The 17,550-nt window shown below is 41.5% G+C and overlaps 1 protein-coding gene across 1 annotated transcript in view; it reads right to left on the reverse strand.

Annotated features, from left to right (window-relative positions):
- Window positions 1-6,874: 6,874 nt before the first annotated feature.
- Window positions 6,875-17,550, reverse strand: part of pipox (pipecolic acid oxidase) — a 10,732-nt gene continuing 56 nt past the window's right edge. Inside the window, exons 1-8 of the mRNA XM_030777778.1 lie at window positions 17,456-17,550; window positions 16,796-16,944; window positions 15,123-15,333; window positions 13,191-13,373; window positions 11,991-12,143; window positions 10,901-11,050; window positions 9,540-9,615; window positions 6,875-7,845 (exon numbers count right to left, since the gene is read on the reverse strand). The exon at window positions 17,456-17,550 is cut by the window's right edge and continues 56 nt beyond it. Coding sequence (XP_030633638.1) covers window positions 7,715-7,845; window positions 9,540-9,615; window positions 10,901-11,050; window positions 11,991-12,143; window positions 13,191-13,373; window positions 15,123-15,333; window positions 16,796-16,944; window positions 17,456-17,550 — 1,148 coding nt within the window. The 3' untranslated portion in view covers window positions 6,875-7,714. The remainder of the gene's footprint in view (window positions 7,846-9,539; window positions 9,616-10,900; window positions 11,051-11,990; window positions 12,144-13,190; window positions 13,374-15,122; window positions 15,334-16,795; window positions 16,945-17,455) is intronic.

Raw genomic sequence — 17,550 nt, forward strand, 5'->3', positions numbered from 1 at the left:
CTCCCGATACAAGCGAAGCAGCTACTTGAATAACAGCGACGGCGAGGACAAGCCCTCGGAGACCAACGCGTAGCGCTCCGATATCTGCCCCAACATGATTTCTCCAGATACACACACACACACACACACACACACACGCACGCACACACACACACACACACACACACGGGAGAAAAAAAAAAAAAAGAAAGAAACTCGTGCCTCTCAGTATTGGTCTCTCACTCTAAGACACTGGTCCAGACGTTTCAGGCATCTCTCCTCAGCATGACAGACTGACTGGATCACAGAGCGAGAGGAGCACAACTCACTGTCAGAATCTGGCACACTATTAACCACTCTACTGTTCTCTTTATCAGCCTGCAAAAATACAGTCAGTCGTTGTTGTTATTATAACTATTATTATTATTATTATTATTGCCTGTTCAAGAGCACACATTGGCATATTTACAGATGGCACTGTTGGGTCTTTGGGGGGGGGGGGGGGGGGGGGGGGGGGGTTGTTTGGGGTTTTTTGGGGTTTTTTGGGGTTTTTTTTGCTTCTCGCTCCTCTGCTGCAGACACTTCCTAAAGCCCGGTGCCCCAGCGGCCTCTCTAGGGCTGTCCTTCCTCTCCACCTGAAGGACGCCGGTCTGTGCTAGGCACTGCTTACCTCCTACATGACAAGCACTGAGCCAAAGAACTGTGGAGTCCCACCTAGAACCAACACCACGCGTGGATTTACGGCATTATGGATTTAAAAAAAACAAACAAACAAAAAAAACGCAGACACACAAAAAAAGAAGGAAAATGTTGTGCCACCAGAAAAGCCTTTTGTTGTTAATATGTGTGTGTAGACATAGTGTAGGTTAATGCTTTTGAGTCTATGGAGAGAAGGGGTTGGGGGAAAGGTGCGGTTTATTTAAATTGGGATTCCTGTAGTCAGTTTCTGCCCCAGGTGTGTACAAAGCTACCTGCAGCATCATGCCTTTCTGCTCTCTGGCACCTTGTGTGTGTTTATGTGTGTGTGTGCGCTTGCGTGCGGGTGCGTGCGTGTATGCATGTGCACACATACAAGCTTTCTTTTTTTTTCTTAGAACGTGTGCAATAAGTCACAATGAGAGTAGGAGAGAGATGCAGTCAGAGGAAATTGAATTGGGTGGATGTCTCAAGCTTTCTCCAGCACCCTGTCTTTTTTTTTTTTTTTGGTTTTGTTTTGTTTTTTACCAAATTGACTTAAGTACTTGCAGTAACAGTAGTGATAAGAGTTTTTGGCTCATTTTTTTTATGTTTGTTTGTTTTGTTTTGTCTTGTTCAGTGTTTTTGTGTGTGTGTGTGTGTGTGTGATTATGGTTGCCATTTCATGTTTTTTTTTCTCTCTCTCTCTCATTTCTCTCCAACATTTGTGGCTTTCCAAAGGGAAATGTACTTGATTTTGGGTACGGTGCTGTGTGGGTATTGCTCTGTCTTTAACTCCAACGTTGCCACGATCAGATACTGGAAACAAGGAAAGAAAACTAAAAGCTCTTGAACTTCTCCTTAATCTTCTCTCAGCTTTCTGCACCTGGCGGTTACTCTTTACACAGCTGAAATGATGGAATGGAACTATAACAGAACTAATACTGTGAAATCCTTTGGGTTCCTGAGAACAAGTTCTCATGTTGGATTAATCAGTATTTTGGCCTTACCTAATGTCTGTCATTTACACTTTAGTTAGAGGAGCACTTAAAGCAGGATTGAGAATTGCTCCTCTTCTTACTCTTGTGGCTTTCTTTGTTACGATGCATATTATGTTGCTTTGACTGTAGTATTTATGAACTTGTAGTTACAAAAGGATCAAACCTGTCAAAAATGCATCCTTCTTACGTATAGCATGGGGATAAAGGAAGAAGAAAAACAAACAAACAAAAAAAAATCCAACAATTTGCTTCTTTTTTTTTTTCAGAAAGAGTGAGGGCACTCACATTTTACTTTTGTTTTTTAACATTTTTTTTCCCTGCGCATTTGTTACGGCCAACGACTTCAGCCACTTTTCTATGCAGTCAATATTAATTTTAATATGAAAAGTACCTGTGTTTTGAAGATGTTGTCTCTGGCTCATTAAGACACAAGGCAAGAAGATACATAACATGGCTGGCCGTATACATTAATATGATTATAAATATATATATATATATAAATATCTGTATGATTCATTCTAGCTTTCAGAATAGTTCATGTTTTATTTTCTTTATTGAAAAAAAAAATGACCACTTGTTATAAGTAATAATTTTGCATTACAGTTTAATATATTGTAAATAAATGATGGTGATTGTTTTAAAGTGTTCCCAACGTGTTTTCTTTTTTTTTCTTGGTCAGGGCTTTCTGTCTCCCTAGTTCATAACATTTCTGTCTTTGTAAATCATAAATATGCACATCAGAAATGCTCTTTCACTTAACATTTCTGCAGGGCATGTTTTTCAATAGAAGTGGTTCAGGGTTTTTTGGGGTTTTTTTCCCTCCTTCTTCTTCTTCTTCTTCTCTGAAGCATTTGCTTTCATGTTTTCATCAGCTCTGAGAAGGGTCAGTGGAGTCTGAAGCCTGCACTTTACAGTCCCTCAGTGATGGAAGTACACGAGATATGAATATGGCCTTTGTCATGGTTTCAAAGAGTCTACTCCCATGTGTGGCACCTCTGAATGGAAAAACACATCTTCATCTGAAGAAAAAGCCAGGACATGGCGACTGGAGGCCACAACACAAACACTATCATTACACTCTTCAGTCAGCGGGTTGTATCTCCGAGACTGGTTTTTGCCAGTTACACACACAAAACCTGCATGCCGTGTGTGTGTGTGTGTGTGTGCGTGCGTGCGTGCGTGCGTGCCTGCGTGCGTGTATACGAAAGAAAAGGAAGTCCATGGGAGAGACAGCTTAAAGTGTGTATCAGTCATCTACATCAGTTGTGACACAGAGAAGACCAGACTGCGTTCTTCTCTCTTCATCTCCAGATGCTCCGCCCCTCTCCAGAGATGACAAATATGACGACTCAGATCAGTCTCAGTGTTTTTATGTAAAGCCAACACGCCTCAAGAGATCTGTTTGAAAGCATACAAGTAGCCTTTTTTTGTTGTCGTTGTTAATCTGAACAGGGTTTCCAGATGGAAATGCATATTTTTTCATGAATAGTTAAAATCTCTAGGTACCGTAACATAAGGAACGGACTGATTGAGGTTTGTATTTCTCTGCACTTCAGCTGGTACATACTGATAAAACGGTGAATACAAAAAAAAATAGGAAAAGGCGTAAAAATTTCCGGATGTTTGAGTGACAACATCAGTGACAGCTCATCAATCAGATGATTGACAGCTCATCTTATATCGAGCTGGGGGGGGTTCTAGTCTGGATGGAAATGTGCTGCTTACCTTTCACGATGGAAATCTTGGCAGGTTCACACCCCTTGCTGTGCAGGTAGACCAATCCATTAAAGACAAAATGGCACTTAAATCCCCTGGAACAAGAATGTGACAAAACACATTTCTCCACGTCAACCTAATTTTCCAAGAATAGCGTCCTGTTTGTTTCTCTTAACTCTGAGCAACAAAACTTAGAAAATTCTGTCTCTGAGCTCTTAGATGGCTAGTGTATTTTTCTTATACTTTTAGTGCATAATATTCTGAGACGGACTGAGGACAGACAGTGACTGACCCATCTGGAGTAAACGGGGTTGGGGGGTAAGTGCTCTGTAAACGGGTAATAGATAAAGGGGAAGGGGCTGAAAAATCATTTGAATCCTTCAGTGATTCCCCAAGCAAAAGTGCAACCAAGCAACTGCCACACTTCCAAACGCTTGCTCTCGAACTGTCTTCCTTCCCTTGTAATTCCCGAATGGCATTCCCTCTCAATTTCTGGGCCAACTTGGGCTTCCCGTGACCGCCCCCTGCCTTATCGGAAATTCAGTTTGAAACTGCAGCATGAAGCTGGAATCTGAGAGGTCTGGATGCCACTTTCTCTTCCACTTCAGTGGAATGGCTTCACTTCATTGCAATTACGGCTTTCAAATCACTTTTGACTGGAGCTAGAATTTTGTTTTGTTTAACCAAAAAAAAAAAAGGGTTAAGTAATATAAAAGCCAAAATTTGCCAATATTTGTATATTTTAAAGTGATTACAGTAATGTAGGTTTTGAAATGGGGTTAGTGTTTGTTACGTACAACAGTGAGAGGGTAGCAGTGCCAATTCAATTCGACAAAGCCACAGGTACAGTTCATCTTATTTGATGTTCAGTATCTACTGAATATTGAACCCTGGTGAAACTGCTATTCTGACTTCTTATGTAAGATCCCTCTGCTCAACAACATCCTATTCTCTTGCACAGGCACGCGCGCTCTCTCAGGCCCTTTGTGCTTTCCCTTGCCAACATAAGCACTGAATTGTCTGGAAGACTCAAGGATGTTTATCCATGGTCATCTTTTGAGGTTACGTGAACAATACAAGACAAAATACAGGAGCTGTTGGAGAAGGAACAAAGTCTTTAGTGTATTAAGGCCATTATGGTTTGATTGTCTGACTGGGTCACAAATCAATTGCACGCGTTTTACATGCAATAAATAAGCACTAAAAAATGCCTTAGTGGAGCCTATATTGTGAAGGAAGACCATGCAGGCATAGTGAAGGTGAAAGAGTGTTGACAGATAATGTTCAGCCAGCCAAAAATAAACACGGAGCTCCATATTAACGTGTGAAGAGGTAGAATATGAAGCATCCTCCCTGGTTTCCTCAAACAGTGACACGTTTTCACACTAGATCTACACAAATTAGCATTGTGATATGATTTTCACCGACACCTGGACAGCTGTGAATGGCACTGCACCAAATTTAAAAACTCTGTGTGTGTGTGTGGCATAGATCACATGACAGTCTCTCTCTCTTTCTCTCTCTCTTTTCTTTTCTTCTTGGGTGAGTCATGACTGGATTAGAATACTTCTGAAATCTGGGGGGGGAAACCTTGCAAATTTCGATATTGGGATAACTATAAAATCAAATATGGATGTTGATCTTTTAATGGCAAAACTTTTTAATAAACAAAAATCAACTTAAGTTTTTATTTAGGTGGTGTCTTGTCCAGAGACATATTAATATTTGTGGCAGAATACACCCACAGCTGGGGTAACTATGAGACATAACATCTCATTCAAGGTCTTATTAGTAATAAGCTGGCATCCTTGGGGTTTGATCCCACAATCCTTCAGTTACCAGTCCAATTTCCAGTCCACTATGCTACTGTTTTAGATGATGTGATGCATTGCTCCAATCTGGTGAATATAATAATAGTTGTGTACATGAGCCTTTAGTTGTATCTTATTCACTGTCCACTTAGTGAATCCTTTCAGATATCCAGAGATAATGTGATTTTACAGTATGTCCTTGTTTCCTTTATCCAAGCCCACTAGAGAATGTGGTAAACAGTAGGTATTACCATAGCAACATGGTGCTCTTATTCTCTTTTATCTGTCAATGGGATTTTTTTCATTCCTGTTTTTTTTCCCTCTTCTGTTTTTCCAGTGGAAATGTTGACACCCCTGAGAAAACCAATTTAGGAGGTGTTGAAAGTGCACAGCGAAGAAAAGACTAAGTGAGGGCCGACTCACTGTAGGTAAAAGCAAACTCCTGTGTCCAGTGTGGTTTGTTTTTCTTCAGTGTTGTTGTGTGCAGCTGCAGTCTAGTGAGGGATTTTTGACTGTCAATTGCAACACATGCATAAGCATCAGAGTTCAAACCTTCAACATTTCTTATTTAAAGCAGAAATCATCCCTGATCTTAGTGGGAGACCTTGGTGGGCATGGTCTCCAAGGCAAACGTTGCTAAAACGTTTTGAATACAAACTGGACTGGCTCTTCATTTTGTTGTTGTTGTTGTTTTTGACTGGCACAGAGAGGGTAGCGGTGAAAACAAACACTATTAATAACCTCTCCCTTGGTGATGAAAGGGGAGAGCCCATCCAACCACCCCCCCCCCAACCCCCAACTCTTAACCTTGCAAACACAGGAGTCAGTTTCACTTTGTGTCCCTCAGAAAGTGGGTCACACACCAAGGCTGAGTCATAGAAAAAAGAGAGTATAGTTGAAAAAAATAAAAATAAATAAATAAATATTATTATTATTGTTGTTGTTGTTGTTGTTGTTGTTGTTATTATTATTATTATTATTATTATTATTATTATTATTATTATTATTATTATTATTATTATTATTATATGAGTAGGGGTAATAATAATTTGTCTTAGAGCTGCACTGCTGAAAGTCTCTTCAGGGCAATAGTAGGAAACCACTATAAAACATCATTTTGCCTTTAATTGTTCTGCATGTGTTGATCAAAACACCTTCTCTTCCATCCTCCAAAGTGTGGTCTTTTCTTCAGCTATGCAGGGGCTTTCACATACCTCACCTCTGGATAAAGAGCCTTGAAACTGCCCCTGGATTTCACCAGGAGTGTCCTATTTTTTTATTTCCCTTCAACCAATTATTAAGTAGCACAGTCATTATCTGCAAATATCTTTTTTTTTCATTCATTTGTATCTGCAAATGGAAAAGCTCACCTCCACAGACTGAAAGAAGAAAATGACCTTTGGTCAGGCAACGGCTGTGGCAGATCTCTGCTCCGGACTCACACCACCGACACACCCACCGACTTCCGAGTCAGTGCCCAGAAAAACATTGGTTTTCTTTTTCTTTGCAAAACATTTACACACAGACACACAGACAGACAGACACAAACATACACACACACATCCAATCCACACAGGATACAACCAATCCCTCACCCTGTCACCTTTAGTTTTTTTTTTTTTTTGGGTTTTTTTTTAAAGCAAATTGGGTGAAAGGGGTGGGGCAAACGTTTGCTTTCACCAATCCATTTGATGACATTTTAATGCATTCTTTAATACTTTAGCACCATCAATACAGAGCCACTTACAGCACAGAGAATGACTGACCCCCATGCCCCCTGCTGTTCTACAGTATAATTTCCTCATTCCCACGGATGACGGCATAGTCGGCCCCTCCACTGGAGCAAAGCCGCCTGATTTGTGATTAACATGTTTATGTGGAGAGAGAATATATGCAGGAGGTAGTGCTGCACTCAGCTGGCTGTCCTGAGATAAATGGCCCAACGGTTGATGTCTTTTTAACAATGTAGCTTTGTCTGGTTAAGGGCCCACTCTTGGTTTGTGGTTTGTAGGAGAGAGCAGATAAAGCATGGAATCATGGAAAGGCTGACAAAGTGCACTCCTGAACCGTAATGCTCTTCGTTCCTTCTTTCTTTCTTTTTTTTTTTTTCTTCGCACAGATGAATGTGTACAAAATCGTGCGGTTCTGTTACAGAATCATTTTTGATTTGTCTGGCGGGTCCCTTTGTCATGACAGCTGCAGATTCGTGGCATACGAGCTTCATGTCTCTGCGTGAGACGATGCTTTGATCAGTGCCTTTGTGATTATTGATTTGTCATTTTTCCCTCTCTCGTAACCACGCTCTCATCCTCAATCTCTGTTACTAAAATAGTCTGCTCAGCCTGCTGGACACTATTCATTGAAGCCCACACCAATCTGTTACATGCACAATTTATAGATTTGGCAATATCATCTTTACCACTTTACTCTTATGCACTGAATTTCTGCTTTGTGATTAGCTTTGGCTGGAATTAGGAATATCATGTAGCTGTGTGTTGACAGCTGTGTGGATTTACAAAAAGGGTAAGCCACTCATAAAGCAGATTTTTGACGGTGCTGGAATCTTGCGATGCGGAAAGGTGAAAGGTCATAGGAAGGGGCCTGGCCCATGCTCAACTCGTACAGGATCTTCCCGATGAGTGGACCGAACTTGAAGCCATGGCCTAAAGAGGGAACAACGCATTTTAGAAACAGGTACTGTACAAAAATAAATAAATAAATAAAAAAACACACACAGAGTCGCCTTGTCCAGTTTAAACCCTGACAGATACACACACACACACACACATACAGGGATAAAAGAGATGAAAAACACAACAATGGGCTGCTGTAAATAGCTCTTTGTGGCCCTGTGGCCCTCTGTCTGAGTCAGGCTGTCTGTTTAAGCTTAGCATGAAAGAGCACATTGGGGGGAAAAAAAGCGAGAGAGATAGAGAGAGAGAGAGAGAGAGAGAGAGAGAGAGAGAGAGAGAGAGAAAGCCTTGTACAACCACATTGTCCATCAGAGAGTATTTATTCTTCTCTATGGCTTGGGCCAAAAGCTAAATTAAGAAGATTTGTTCCCCTCCTGCTGACGGCTGAGAGTTATCAGATTAGAATAGAGAATAGAGAGATATCAGCTCGGTAAACGGGATATTGCATGAACTTGAGATCAGGCCCCTTTTTTTTATATATATATTTCCATTTAAAATTCAGAGAGCTTTCTCTTTGCTCTGGCAGATTGGGTCGCTCTTTTGAAGTCCTAAGGGCTTGGTCCTGAGAGACGACGCGGTGCTGACAGTCAGATGGGTGTGACGAGCGCGGCCCACGGTGGCCACCCGACCCAGACGAGCGCCTGATTTTGTAACCATGGCAACCAGGGAGGGAGGGGGGGGGCGGCGGCGTTGGGGCCCAGTTTTTTCAGGAAACATTAACAGAGGAAACTTCTTGTATGTGTATGCGTTTGTGTGCGTGTGCGAGAGCACAAAGAGCCAAAAACAGCACTTCCAGTTTTACAATCCTCCACACACTTATCAGTAGGTCTAAGGTCAGAGTAAAACTAGAACAGGGTGAAGCACTGTCATTACTGCAAGCAGTGCAGAGGCTAGAGAGAAGTTAATGGTGATGAATTCTCAGCCACCATCACAGTCCTAATGTATCATTAAAGCAGGAGAATAAATGCAATCTATCATTAGCTCGCCAGGTGCTGAAAAGTAGCTTTTCTCACAGGCAGAAACAACAGTGCGCACACACACACACAGACATATATGTCTCTGAAGCTGCTTCTTTAACACAAAGGACAATATATCATAAGAAGAATGGATCTGCCATGTTGGTCCAATAGCCGTGACTCAGCTGTTTATCATTTCCTCATCCTTTAGAAACAAAGGGCCACTGTTCAGCGGTTTAGTGCCGGGCCCTTTGAAGCGATTATGAGCAGAAACAAATTAAGTTCCTAATTAACCCAAAGAGGTGGTCAGCGGAATGGATGGAACAAATGCCAGCGAAGTCCCTTTTGGATCCATAAAAGAGAGTGTGTAGCCACAGACAGAGCACACATGACCCCCAAAGAGCACACCGCTGCCTTTAATTAAGGGATAAAAGGGGTCCACACCAGGGGTTTCACTCACTGTCTTTCACAAGCACCAGTGTGCAGTCCCTCATTAAAAGTTGGGCCAGTTCTTTGAGCAAGTGCAGCCATGCGTGCGTGCGTGCGTGCATGTGCGTGCGTGTGAGTGTATGTGTATGTGTGTGTGGTGTGTGTATGTATAAGTGCATGTATGTGTGTAGGTGTGTGTATGTGTGTGTGTGTGTGTGTGCCTGTTTATGTGTGTTGAAATGGGACTTGTACACAGAGGTCATTAGTGCCCACACTGACCTGAAAATCCTGCTCCAATGATGATGTTGCTGTGGGTTGGATGTCGGTCCAACACAAAATGAGTGTCTGGTGTGTTCTGAAAGCAAAAAAAGTCTTACGAGGAGATCAGGAGACCAGAGGGGGAAAAAAGACAAAGAAATGGTACAAATACTGTCCTTTCCCTTTGTCAGATTCAGAATCTGCAACACATATAGTGATCAATACTAGAGCCACGTGTCACATTTGAGAGGCGTACAGAGCTTCATTAACTTCCAATACAGAGAGAGGTGACATTTGAGGGCCTTGCGGCTTTTCTTCATTAGTTGAGGAGTATTGACAGGGATGTAGAGACTAAGGTCGACATTGAAAAGAAATCCAGAAGTCAAAAGCAAAACACAGAGTGTGTTTTTTCTGTGTCTTCTTGTCTTTAAGTGTTTGCTTGAGCTTGTTATATTTTCTTAGAGGTTGGTAATTACTGAATAGGATTAGGTGTCTATCGTTATTGTCAAAGCGAGTACAGCTTTTATCAGTGAATAGTATAATTTGTCAGAGATGCTTGGACATCCTCTTTTATAGGTTGCAGTTTGGATGTATAATTACCCTGGCATGAGCAATAAAAAAGTAATCATTTCAAACTTGTATTACGATTTTCAACACCCATTTGGTTCTCTCCGAACAATAAAAAAGGCATGTCAAGATCAAAGGCTTCAGCGGAAAGGTTTATGATTGCATTTATTCGGTGTAAAAAGCCTAACATGCCATTTATAACGGGCATGGTTTTCTTTGTCTCTCTTGGAATGCTCCCCATTTTGTCTGGCAAGGAGAAACCAATCAATACAAACAACGCTCTGACAAAGTTATTGTTTTGTAGATTGGGCTCAGAATGACAGCTTTGGGCAGCATGTCATGAGGCATTTACTGCTGTTTTTTGTTTTGTTTTGTTTTTTAAACAAGTTTCTTTTCTCTGAAGGCTAAACCTCTACAGTCCTCTTCAGGTGAAAACACAATGAAGATACCGAAGGGAGAGATTCTGGACAGTTTCTAAACCTCTTCTATAAACTCACTGGACTGACATCAGAGAGTGATAAAAATCAAAAGAAACCGATAAATCAAAAGAATTTGAGCGCTTTCTTTTTGCCCTAGCAAACAAATGACCGTTTGCTCTTTAACGTTATCCAATACAATGTTCCAAACGCCAGTGACACATAAGTCGTTGTTCGTTATCGGTCAGCTCGGCCTGAGTAACCGAAAATATATTTAATTAAATACGATGTTGTCTGATTGGTCTGGTTTTATGTTGTGCCATTGCTAAGCTCTTCACTGCGTAGGACAGATACTGGGATCATTTTTTGTCATAGTGAAGACATAGTAAAGTAATGTACCGTATACAAACAGGTCTCCACAACAGCAGGGATGGGCTCCAGGGCTGGAAAACAGCGGGCGATGTAACGTGAGATAATATCAATGTCCGTTTTGTCCGTCTGTTTGTCTCTGAAGTCTGGATTTGTCTCACTGCCAGCATGGTAACAGACCTGTGGACAACGCACACACTTTTAGCAACATTTTTGATTTATTTGAAAGCTTATAGCAGGTAGCCTACTTTATAATCTACAGTAAAGCTACTATCATAGAATCAAGGTCCCATTCGAAGTTCAGACCGAGAACAAAGCTGTCTTTATAAAGTGAGGATGAAGGAACGCAGTTTCCACCGATAAACCGAATCAAAGCGTGCTTGATATAACATCAGAGACATTTGCGAAGGAAGGCAACGGTCGCTGAACCACAGATAATATTTCTAACATCGCCAAGCCATCTGTCCTCTGCTGTCCATGCATGTTGAGTGTGATTTGTCTGAGAACTCCCGCTGAGTCGCCATGATGCTAAAAAGCCGACATTAAGATGAAGTGAATCCAAAGCAGAGAAAATCCCCCCCCCCCCACAACAACAAAAAAGAAACAAACAAACAAACAAAAAATAACAGAGCACCTGCATCTCACAGGCTTAGAGTATTCTCTAATAATTTTGAGCAGTACCAGTGTCAGAACAAAGTAGTTTGTGTTTTATTTAAAATGGCTTTTGTCTCGCACCCTCCCAACAATCATCTTTCAGCAAACAGTCTGGTAAAAAAAAAAAAAAAGAAAGAAAGAAACTCACACCAACACACACTACATTTGGATCAGCATATGCAGTTTCCATTCCTCCTAAGATTCAGTCACTGTAGCTATTTTTAGTGGCATAAATATACCACAGAGCGGCTGATACATGGTTGATCCAGTCATCTTATCTATGACTAAAATTAAGCATAACATAAATTATAATTCTAAATAACACATTATTAGTTACTGTAACACTATTATAAACATAGAATCCACTCTGACATTCAGTGAAGCTGCCCAGTGCAGTCTGGAGGAATATCCCCCCCTTTTTTTTTTTCAATGATCATTAGAAAAGGCCATCTCCCCTGTCACTCACTTTCATCAGTCCTGGATACTCATTGGATGGAAAGCCATAGATATGATGCTTGCTCTCCTTGGACTCCACCTGAACGAAACAGGGGAAGCGACGACTGATGTGGTAGGAGCCGGGGACTTTCTCTCCCCAGTAACACACGTTAATCTTCACTACCTGAACACAGCAGCGAGAGAGAGAGAGAGAGAGAGAGAGAGAGAGAGCACAATCATTAAGACAGATCTGATCTCTCCAGCTAACTGGAGGGAGATGATTAAGGGGCCTCTTTGGATCAGACGTTCTCCTCCTCGTCTTTGACCCAACTCTAATCATCAGAATAAGGGCTGGGCTGTAAGTGAAGTTTTAATGGAATGAATTTACACCCATACAAATCAAAATCTCCAGCAAAAGTAATGGAGATCCAGTGTTGGGTAGTCCATTGGGTTTAATGAACTAGCCAGCTGCCACATCTCACAGTTTCAAAAAAAAAAAAAAAAAAAAAAAGTCAGCCAGTAAATTCATCTCTCGTCCGTCGCCCTGCCTGCTCAGGCGTGATTTCTCAGGTCCGTGTGATCCTGAATAATGCAATTCCAATTTCAGTTCCCATTCCTGTGCAGAAACTCCCCTGAATATTTTTTTCCATTACCTTTCTTTTGGTGGTGTGACGTGGAAGATTGTCTCATACCCAACTCTGTGGACTAAACGTAAGACTGGGAAACAATTTGAGATTTGTTAATGACTGTGTGCACAGGAACATTCACTGAATGACTGAATTCACTGTCAACTACAGCAGAGACAGTGCAATGTCCATAAGAAATCAGCTTCATTTCTACTGGTGAAATGGTCCTGATTTTGTCTTACACAACAGCCCAGACAGTATATATATATATATATATATATAAATATGTACATGCATACTCAGGAAACTGCTGCTAAGCTAAAAAAAATACCCATTGTGTGCCCATGTACATATATTTGTGAGCTGAACTTTTGTACACAGATGCTTTGAGACAAAAAAAGGAAAGAAATAAACAGATTGCACCAATCATAATACATTAGGATCATGTATGTGCTGAAAATCAGGCTGACAGTCATACCCTGGTGGTACTCATTCTCAGGGTATCTGTGACAGAAAGACAAATAGAGTCCGACAGTGAGTATGAGAATGATTGCATGTGTGAGGAGGAGCTGGAGGTTGTGCTGTCTGCCTGTGCAGTTCACTACCTGCAGCGGTAACTCCAGGCCGACGTTAGCCAGCAGCGTGTTGGCCCAGGGACCGGCCGTAATCACAACGCTCCTCCCCCTGTATGTCCCAGACGCCGTCGCCACGGTGACCACAGAGCCGGGGTTAATGTCAGTCACTTTCTGCCCGTCTTTTATCACGCCGCCGTACGACTGGAACAGTCTCTGGAACAAAGCAAATAACAGAGGTCGAGCTGAGTGGAGTGGAGAATGGCACAGTTAGGAGAAAAATAACAACAACACCACCACCAACAACGACAACAACAACAAAAAAAAACCCAAGGCTCATACAACAAGAAAATGGCATGTGAAAGGAGAGGTCAGTTAATGTTTAACAAGGAAGTAGTTGAGACAGTTGGCTAACCAAAAGGGGGTTAGTGAGAACTGACAAAAGCCACCAAAGTTCAAGCCAGAGAGATAATGAGAAGTCATAGTGATACAGCAAACCTGTACAACATCCCATACGCTAGAACAAAAAAAGAAATTGTGCTCAAGTGTGTAGCAATAGGGTTCTGAGGCAGAGTCTTAGTAACCCATAATAAGCTCTACTTTAGCAGCCATTTGGTGGTTTTTTGTTTTTTTTTCCTTTTTTCTTTTTTTTTTTTTTTAGAGTATAGATCTGGTCCTGGCCACTTCTGACAGGCTGTGTGTCTGCAGCTTTGGTGTTGTCTCTCAGAGATGTGAATTTGCATTGGACGGATCCATTACTGGACCTCTTTAGAGACCAGGGCACAAAAGCACAATGAAACTTAGAGAGAGAGAAAGAGAGAGAGAGAGGTGTTGTCACCCCTAACACATCAGCTGTGAAATGTCTGAAAAGGGTGAATTATTTTTGGAATAAATATGCATATGAAAAGAAAACAGTTGGTCTTTTCTTGATAGAATATGAATACGATAAAGGGAACAAGTACATAATTTCAGTGTATTTCTTTTTTAAGGCTGTTTTTACTGATAAAACATTATGTATGTACAAATATCTCACTTCAGAGCTAAGACAGATACATAAGCAGTAACCATCATGTCTGAAGCAAGCCCAAGTTAACTGACCAGCACTTTTAAACTTCTCATGGTAAAGGTATGCCATAATCAGCCACAAGGCCTACAGCATTTTTCACATCTCAGAGGTTAATTGTGCTCTTGTGTTAATTACTCTGTGGCCTTAGATTTTAGTCAGATAAACTTGAACTACAATCTCATTGTAACAGAATACAATAAGTCATCACTCAGTCTGTTTTTCTGATATTTGTAAAATTCATTGCTTGAGAGACAAAGTTTTGCATGTGTGGGCACATGCAGATAGTTAGTTGGTAAAGAAAATCGAACTGGAAGAATGGGAAATTAAACCCATGGGATTTTTCGAATCTAATTCTTATTATTTTGGACGGGTACCGGTTTGCAGTTTGTTTGTGAAGTGAGCTAAGCAAGTGACACATCTGTGTTTTAACGTGTAGGTGGGTACAAGCTTTTGAGTGAGCGAGGGAGGTGTTTGAGTGTGTGTGTGTGTGCGTGTGCGTGTGCGTGTGTGTGTGTGTGTGTGTGTGTGTTCCCATCTGCGTGGGAGTTGAGAGAGGCTGACTCATATTTAATGTGTTATTCAGATTGTAAACATAAGACAAACATATCCAGTAAACTCCTAACAACAAAACTGTCATGAGTGATGAGAAACAGGTGTTGTTAGCTGCACCGCTGATTGGCACCCCACAGACACTGTTATCAAATTTCATCAAGAAAGTCCACGTTTCAATCCGCAAACGTACATAAAGAATTTCTTTTATCAGCTTTGGTTCAGCTTTACAAGCAATAAAGCTTAGCTCAACTTTAAGACAGTGGCCAAGTCAGACTCAGGATGTAATCAGCGGGGGGAGTTGGAGTCAGCGGGGGAGTCAGGGTAATGACTCAACGCTGGGGCGTTACCTGTGCAGATCTGAGGGCTCTGTCCGCGTACAGCAACCCGGCCGTGGTGTCGACCAGCGCCCCGTCCCCGGGGGTCAGGTTCATGTTTGGGATGTGCTTGTTAAACTCTTCCTTCTCTAGGAGCACTATGGGAACTTTGTGTTGTTGCAGGTTTGCCTTTATCTTCTTGTAGTCCCCGTTCTCAGGTCCCAAGACCAGGAGTCCCGTACGCCTACGATATGAGAGGCCAGAACGGCCGAAAAAGACGCGTTAGATATGAATTAGGAGGGTGTTGGAAATGAATGACATCCAAGTAAACAGTCAATGAGATTTATTCTCTGTTAACTGTGACACCAGGTCATCTGTACTTCTACATATAATGTTGCTTTTCTATGTAGTGTAATAACTATTGAATAAACATGACTTGCTTATACTGCACTATTAAATGGGAGAAGGAGCTGTTGGGGGTGAACCAGAAACGGCCCTGTAGCGAAGTTATTGCAGTATGAATGTGAAGCTCTGGTACTAGGCGCTCTAATTCAGGCAGAGAGGAGTGATGGATGACTGGCATGTGTGCTATGAACTTTGTTTTCTCAGGGCTGCACCAACATCTGCCATCCACTATGACTCATGGGCAACACCAGTCACAGGGACCAATGCATTCATCAGAGAGTTTTATGACTGTGAGCCCCGCTGTTTGTGTGTGTGTGTGTGTGCGCGTGCGTACATGTTTTTGTGTGTGTGGAATGAGTGAGTGTAAGGTGACATAAATATGAAGCATGCTGCAATGCCGTCCATGTCCACTGGACTGATGAGTGGCATTGGAGAATGTGACCATGCAGTAAGGACAGAGAGCTCTCCAGCAGAGAGATTTTAGCCATTAGAGAAGACAGATAAGTGTAATGCACATGGCCTTTTAAAACACATCCTCTTCTATGTCTCAGTCCAAACACACAGGTGGTCCTCCAGTAGAGCTCTAACAGTAGACTGGATTACAAAAATAAGTAAGAGAGAGAGAGAGAGAGAATGCCAGGTTACAGCCTATAAGTGTGTATCTGCAAAAAGCTGAGAGAAGTTACATGGAATTGTGTGAAGTTGTGTGGAATGGCTTGGGGTTATGTGAAGTTGTGTGGAGTGGTTTGGAGAAGGGTGGAGTTGTACAGAATGGTTTGGAGTTGTGTAGAATGGTTTGGAGAGGTGTGGAGTTGTGTAGAATGGTTAGAAGCCGTGTGGAGTTGTGTAGAATGGTTAGAAGCTGTGTGGAGTTGTGTAGAATGGTTTGGAGAAGTGTGGAGTTGTGTAGAATGGTTTGGAGATGTGTGACATTGTGTAGACTGGTTTGGAGTTATGTAGAGTTCTGTGGAGTAGTGTGGAGTTGTGTGGTGCTGTGAGAGGTTCTATGAAACTGTCTGGAATCGTACCAACTTCCCTGCCACGACACCACAATACCCCAAAACAGCAAAACACTATCTATATCTCTTTTTACATAGTCTTTTTTATCATACTGTCACGCACAATCAAGAGTTGTTTTTGCTATATCTTGCAACAGTTCTATGTTTCCACTGTGTCAGTGCCCAACAACTTTCTCACAAAACAAATGGTAAATCTATTTACACAAAATGATATTTGTTCACACAAAGTAATGCCAGAAGAAAGAAAAAAAAAACAAGAGAGAATGAATGAAACCTCCACACCTGAATAACTGCACTCCAGCCTCTTTTTCCATCTGAGCCCACAGCTGGTAGGTCTCTGTCATCATGTGGATATAGAAATCCTCTGGATAGGACTTCCGGATGATCCGTGTCTGGCCATGGGAGCTCCCACGAGAGTGAGGCAGGACAAACTACAGAGTATGAATATTACATCAGGTCAGGACACCTCAGGGAGATGTTACAGCTGAGAGACACACCACTGCGATTTAATGAGTTTTATTTCTTTTTAGAAGGGTAACCAAAAAAATAAAAAAATAATAACATGCAGATTCTACTTGGACTTCTCTCTTTGAAGAAAAAAAGGAAAACATTGCAATTATGGAATATTCTTCAACATATTGCTCTCTTTAATCATGCATGTGATTTAACAGTTTGAATGTAGAATTCCAGCTTCATGAAACGCTCTACAACCCTAACTTTGCAAAAAGAAAAAAATTATGGCATTTGAATCCAAGATGCTGCAGATAAAATTTTGCATGAAAACTAATCTAATTATTTAATAATGCAAACAGTCATAGAAACAATGAATCCATCTACAACAATAACAACAAAATCTCCACTTTATGCAGCTCACATGTCAGAACAGTAGGAATGACCTAAATTGAACGTGGATTAAAACTCTGCAAATCTAAGCTTACTGACCTGTTCCAAAAGTAGAGTTTTCTTTTGGTTTTTGGCGAGATGATAAGCGGTGCATGAACCCTGAATCCCAGCTCCAATAACGATGCAATCATAGA

This window comes from Chanos chanos, chromosome 6, assembly GCF_902362185.1.
Source record: "Chanos chanos chromosome 6, fChaCha1.1, whole genome shotgun sequence".
Taxonomy (NCBI): domain Eukaryota; kingdom Metazoa; phylum Chordata; class Actinopteri; order Gonorynchiformes; family Chanidae; genus Chanos; species Chanos chanos.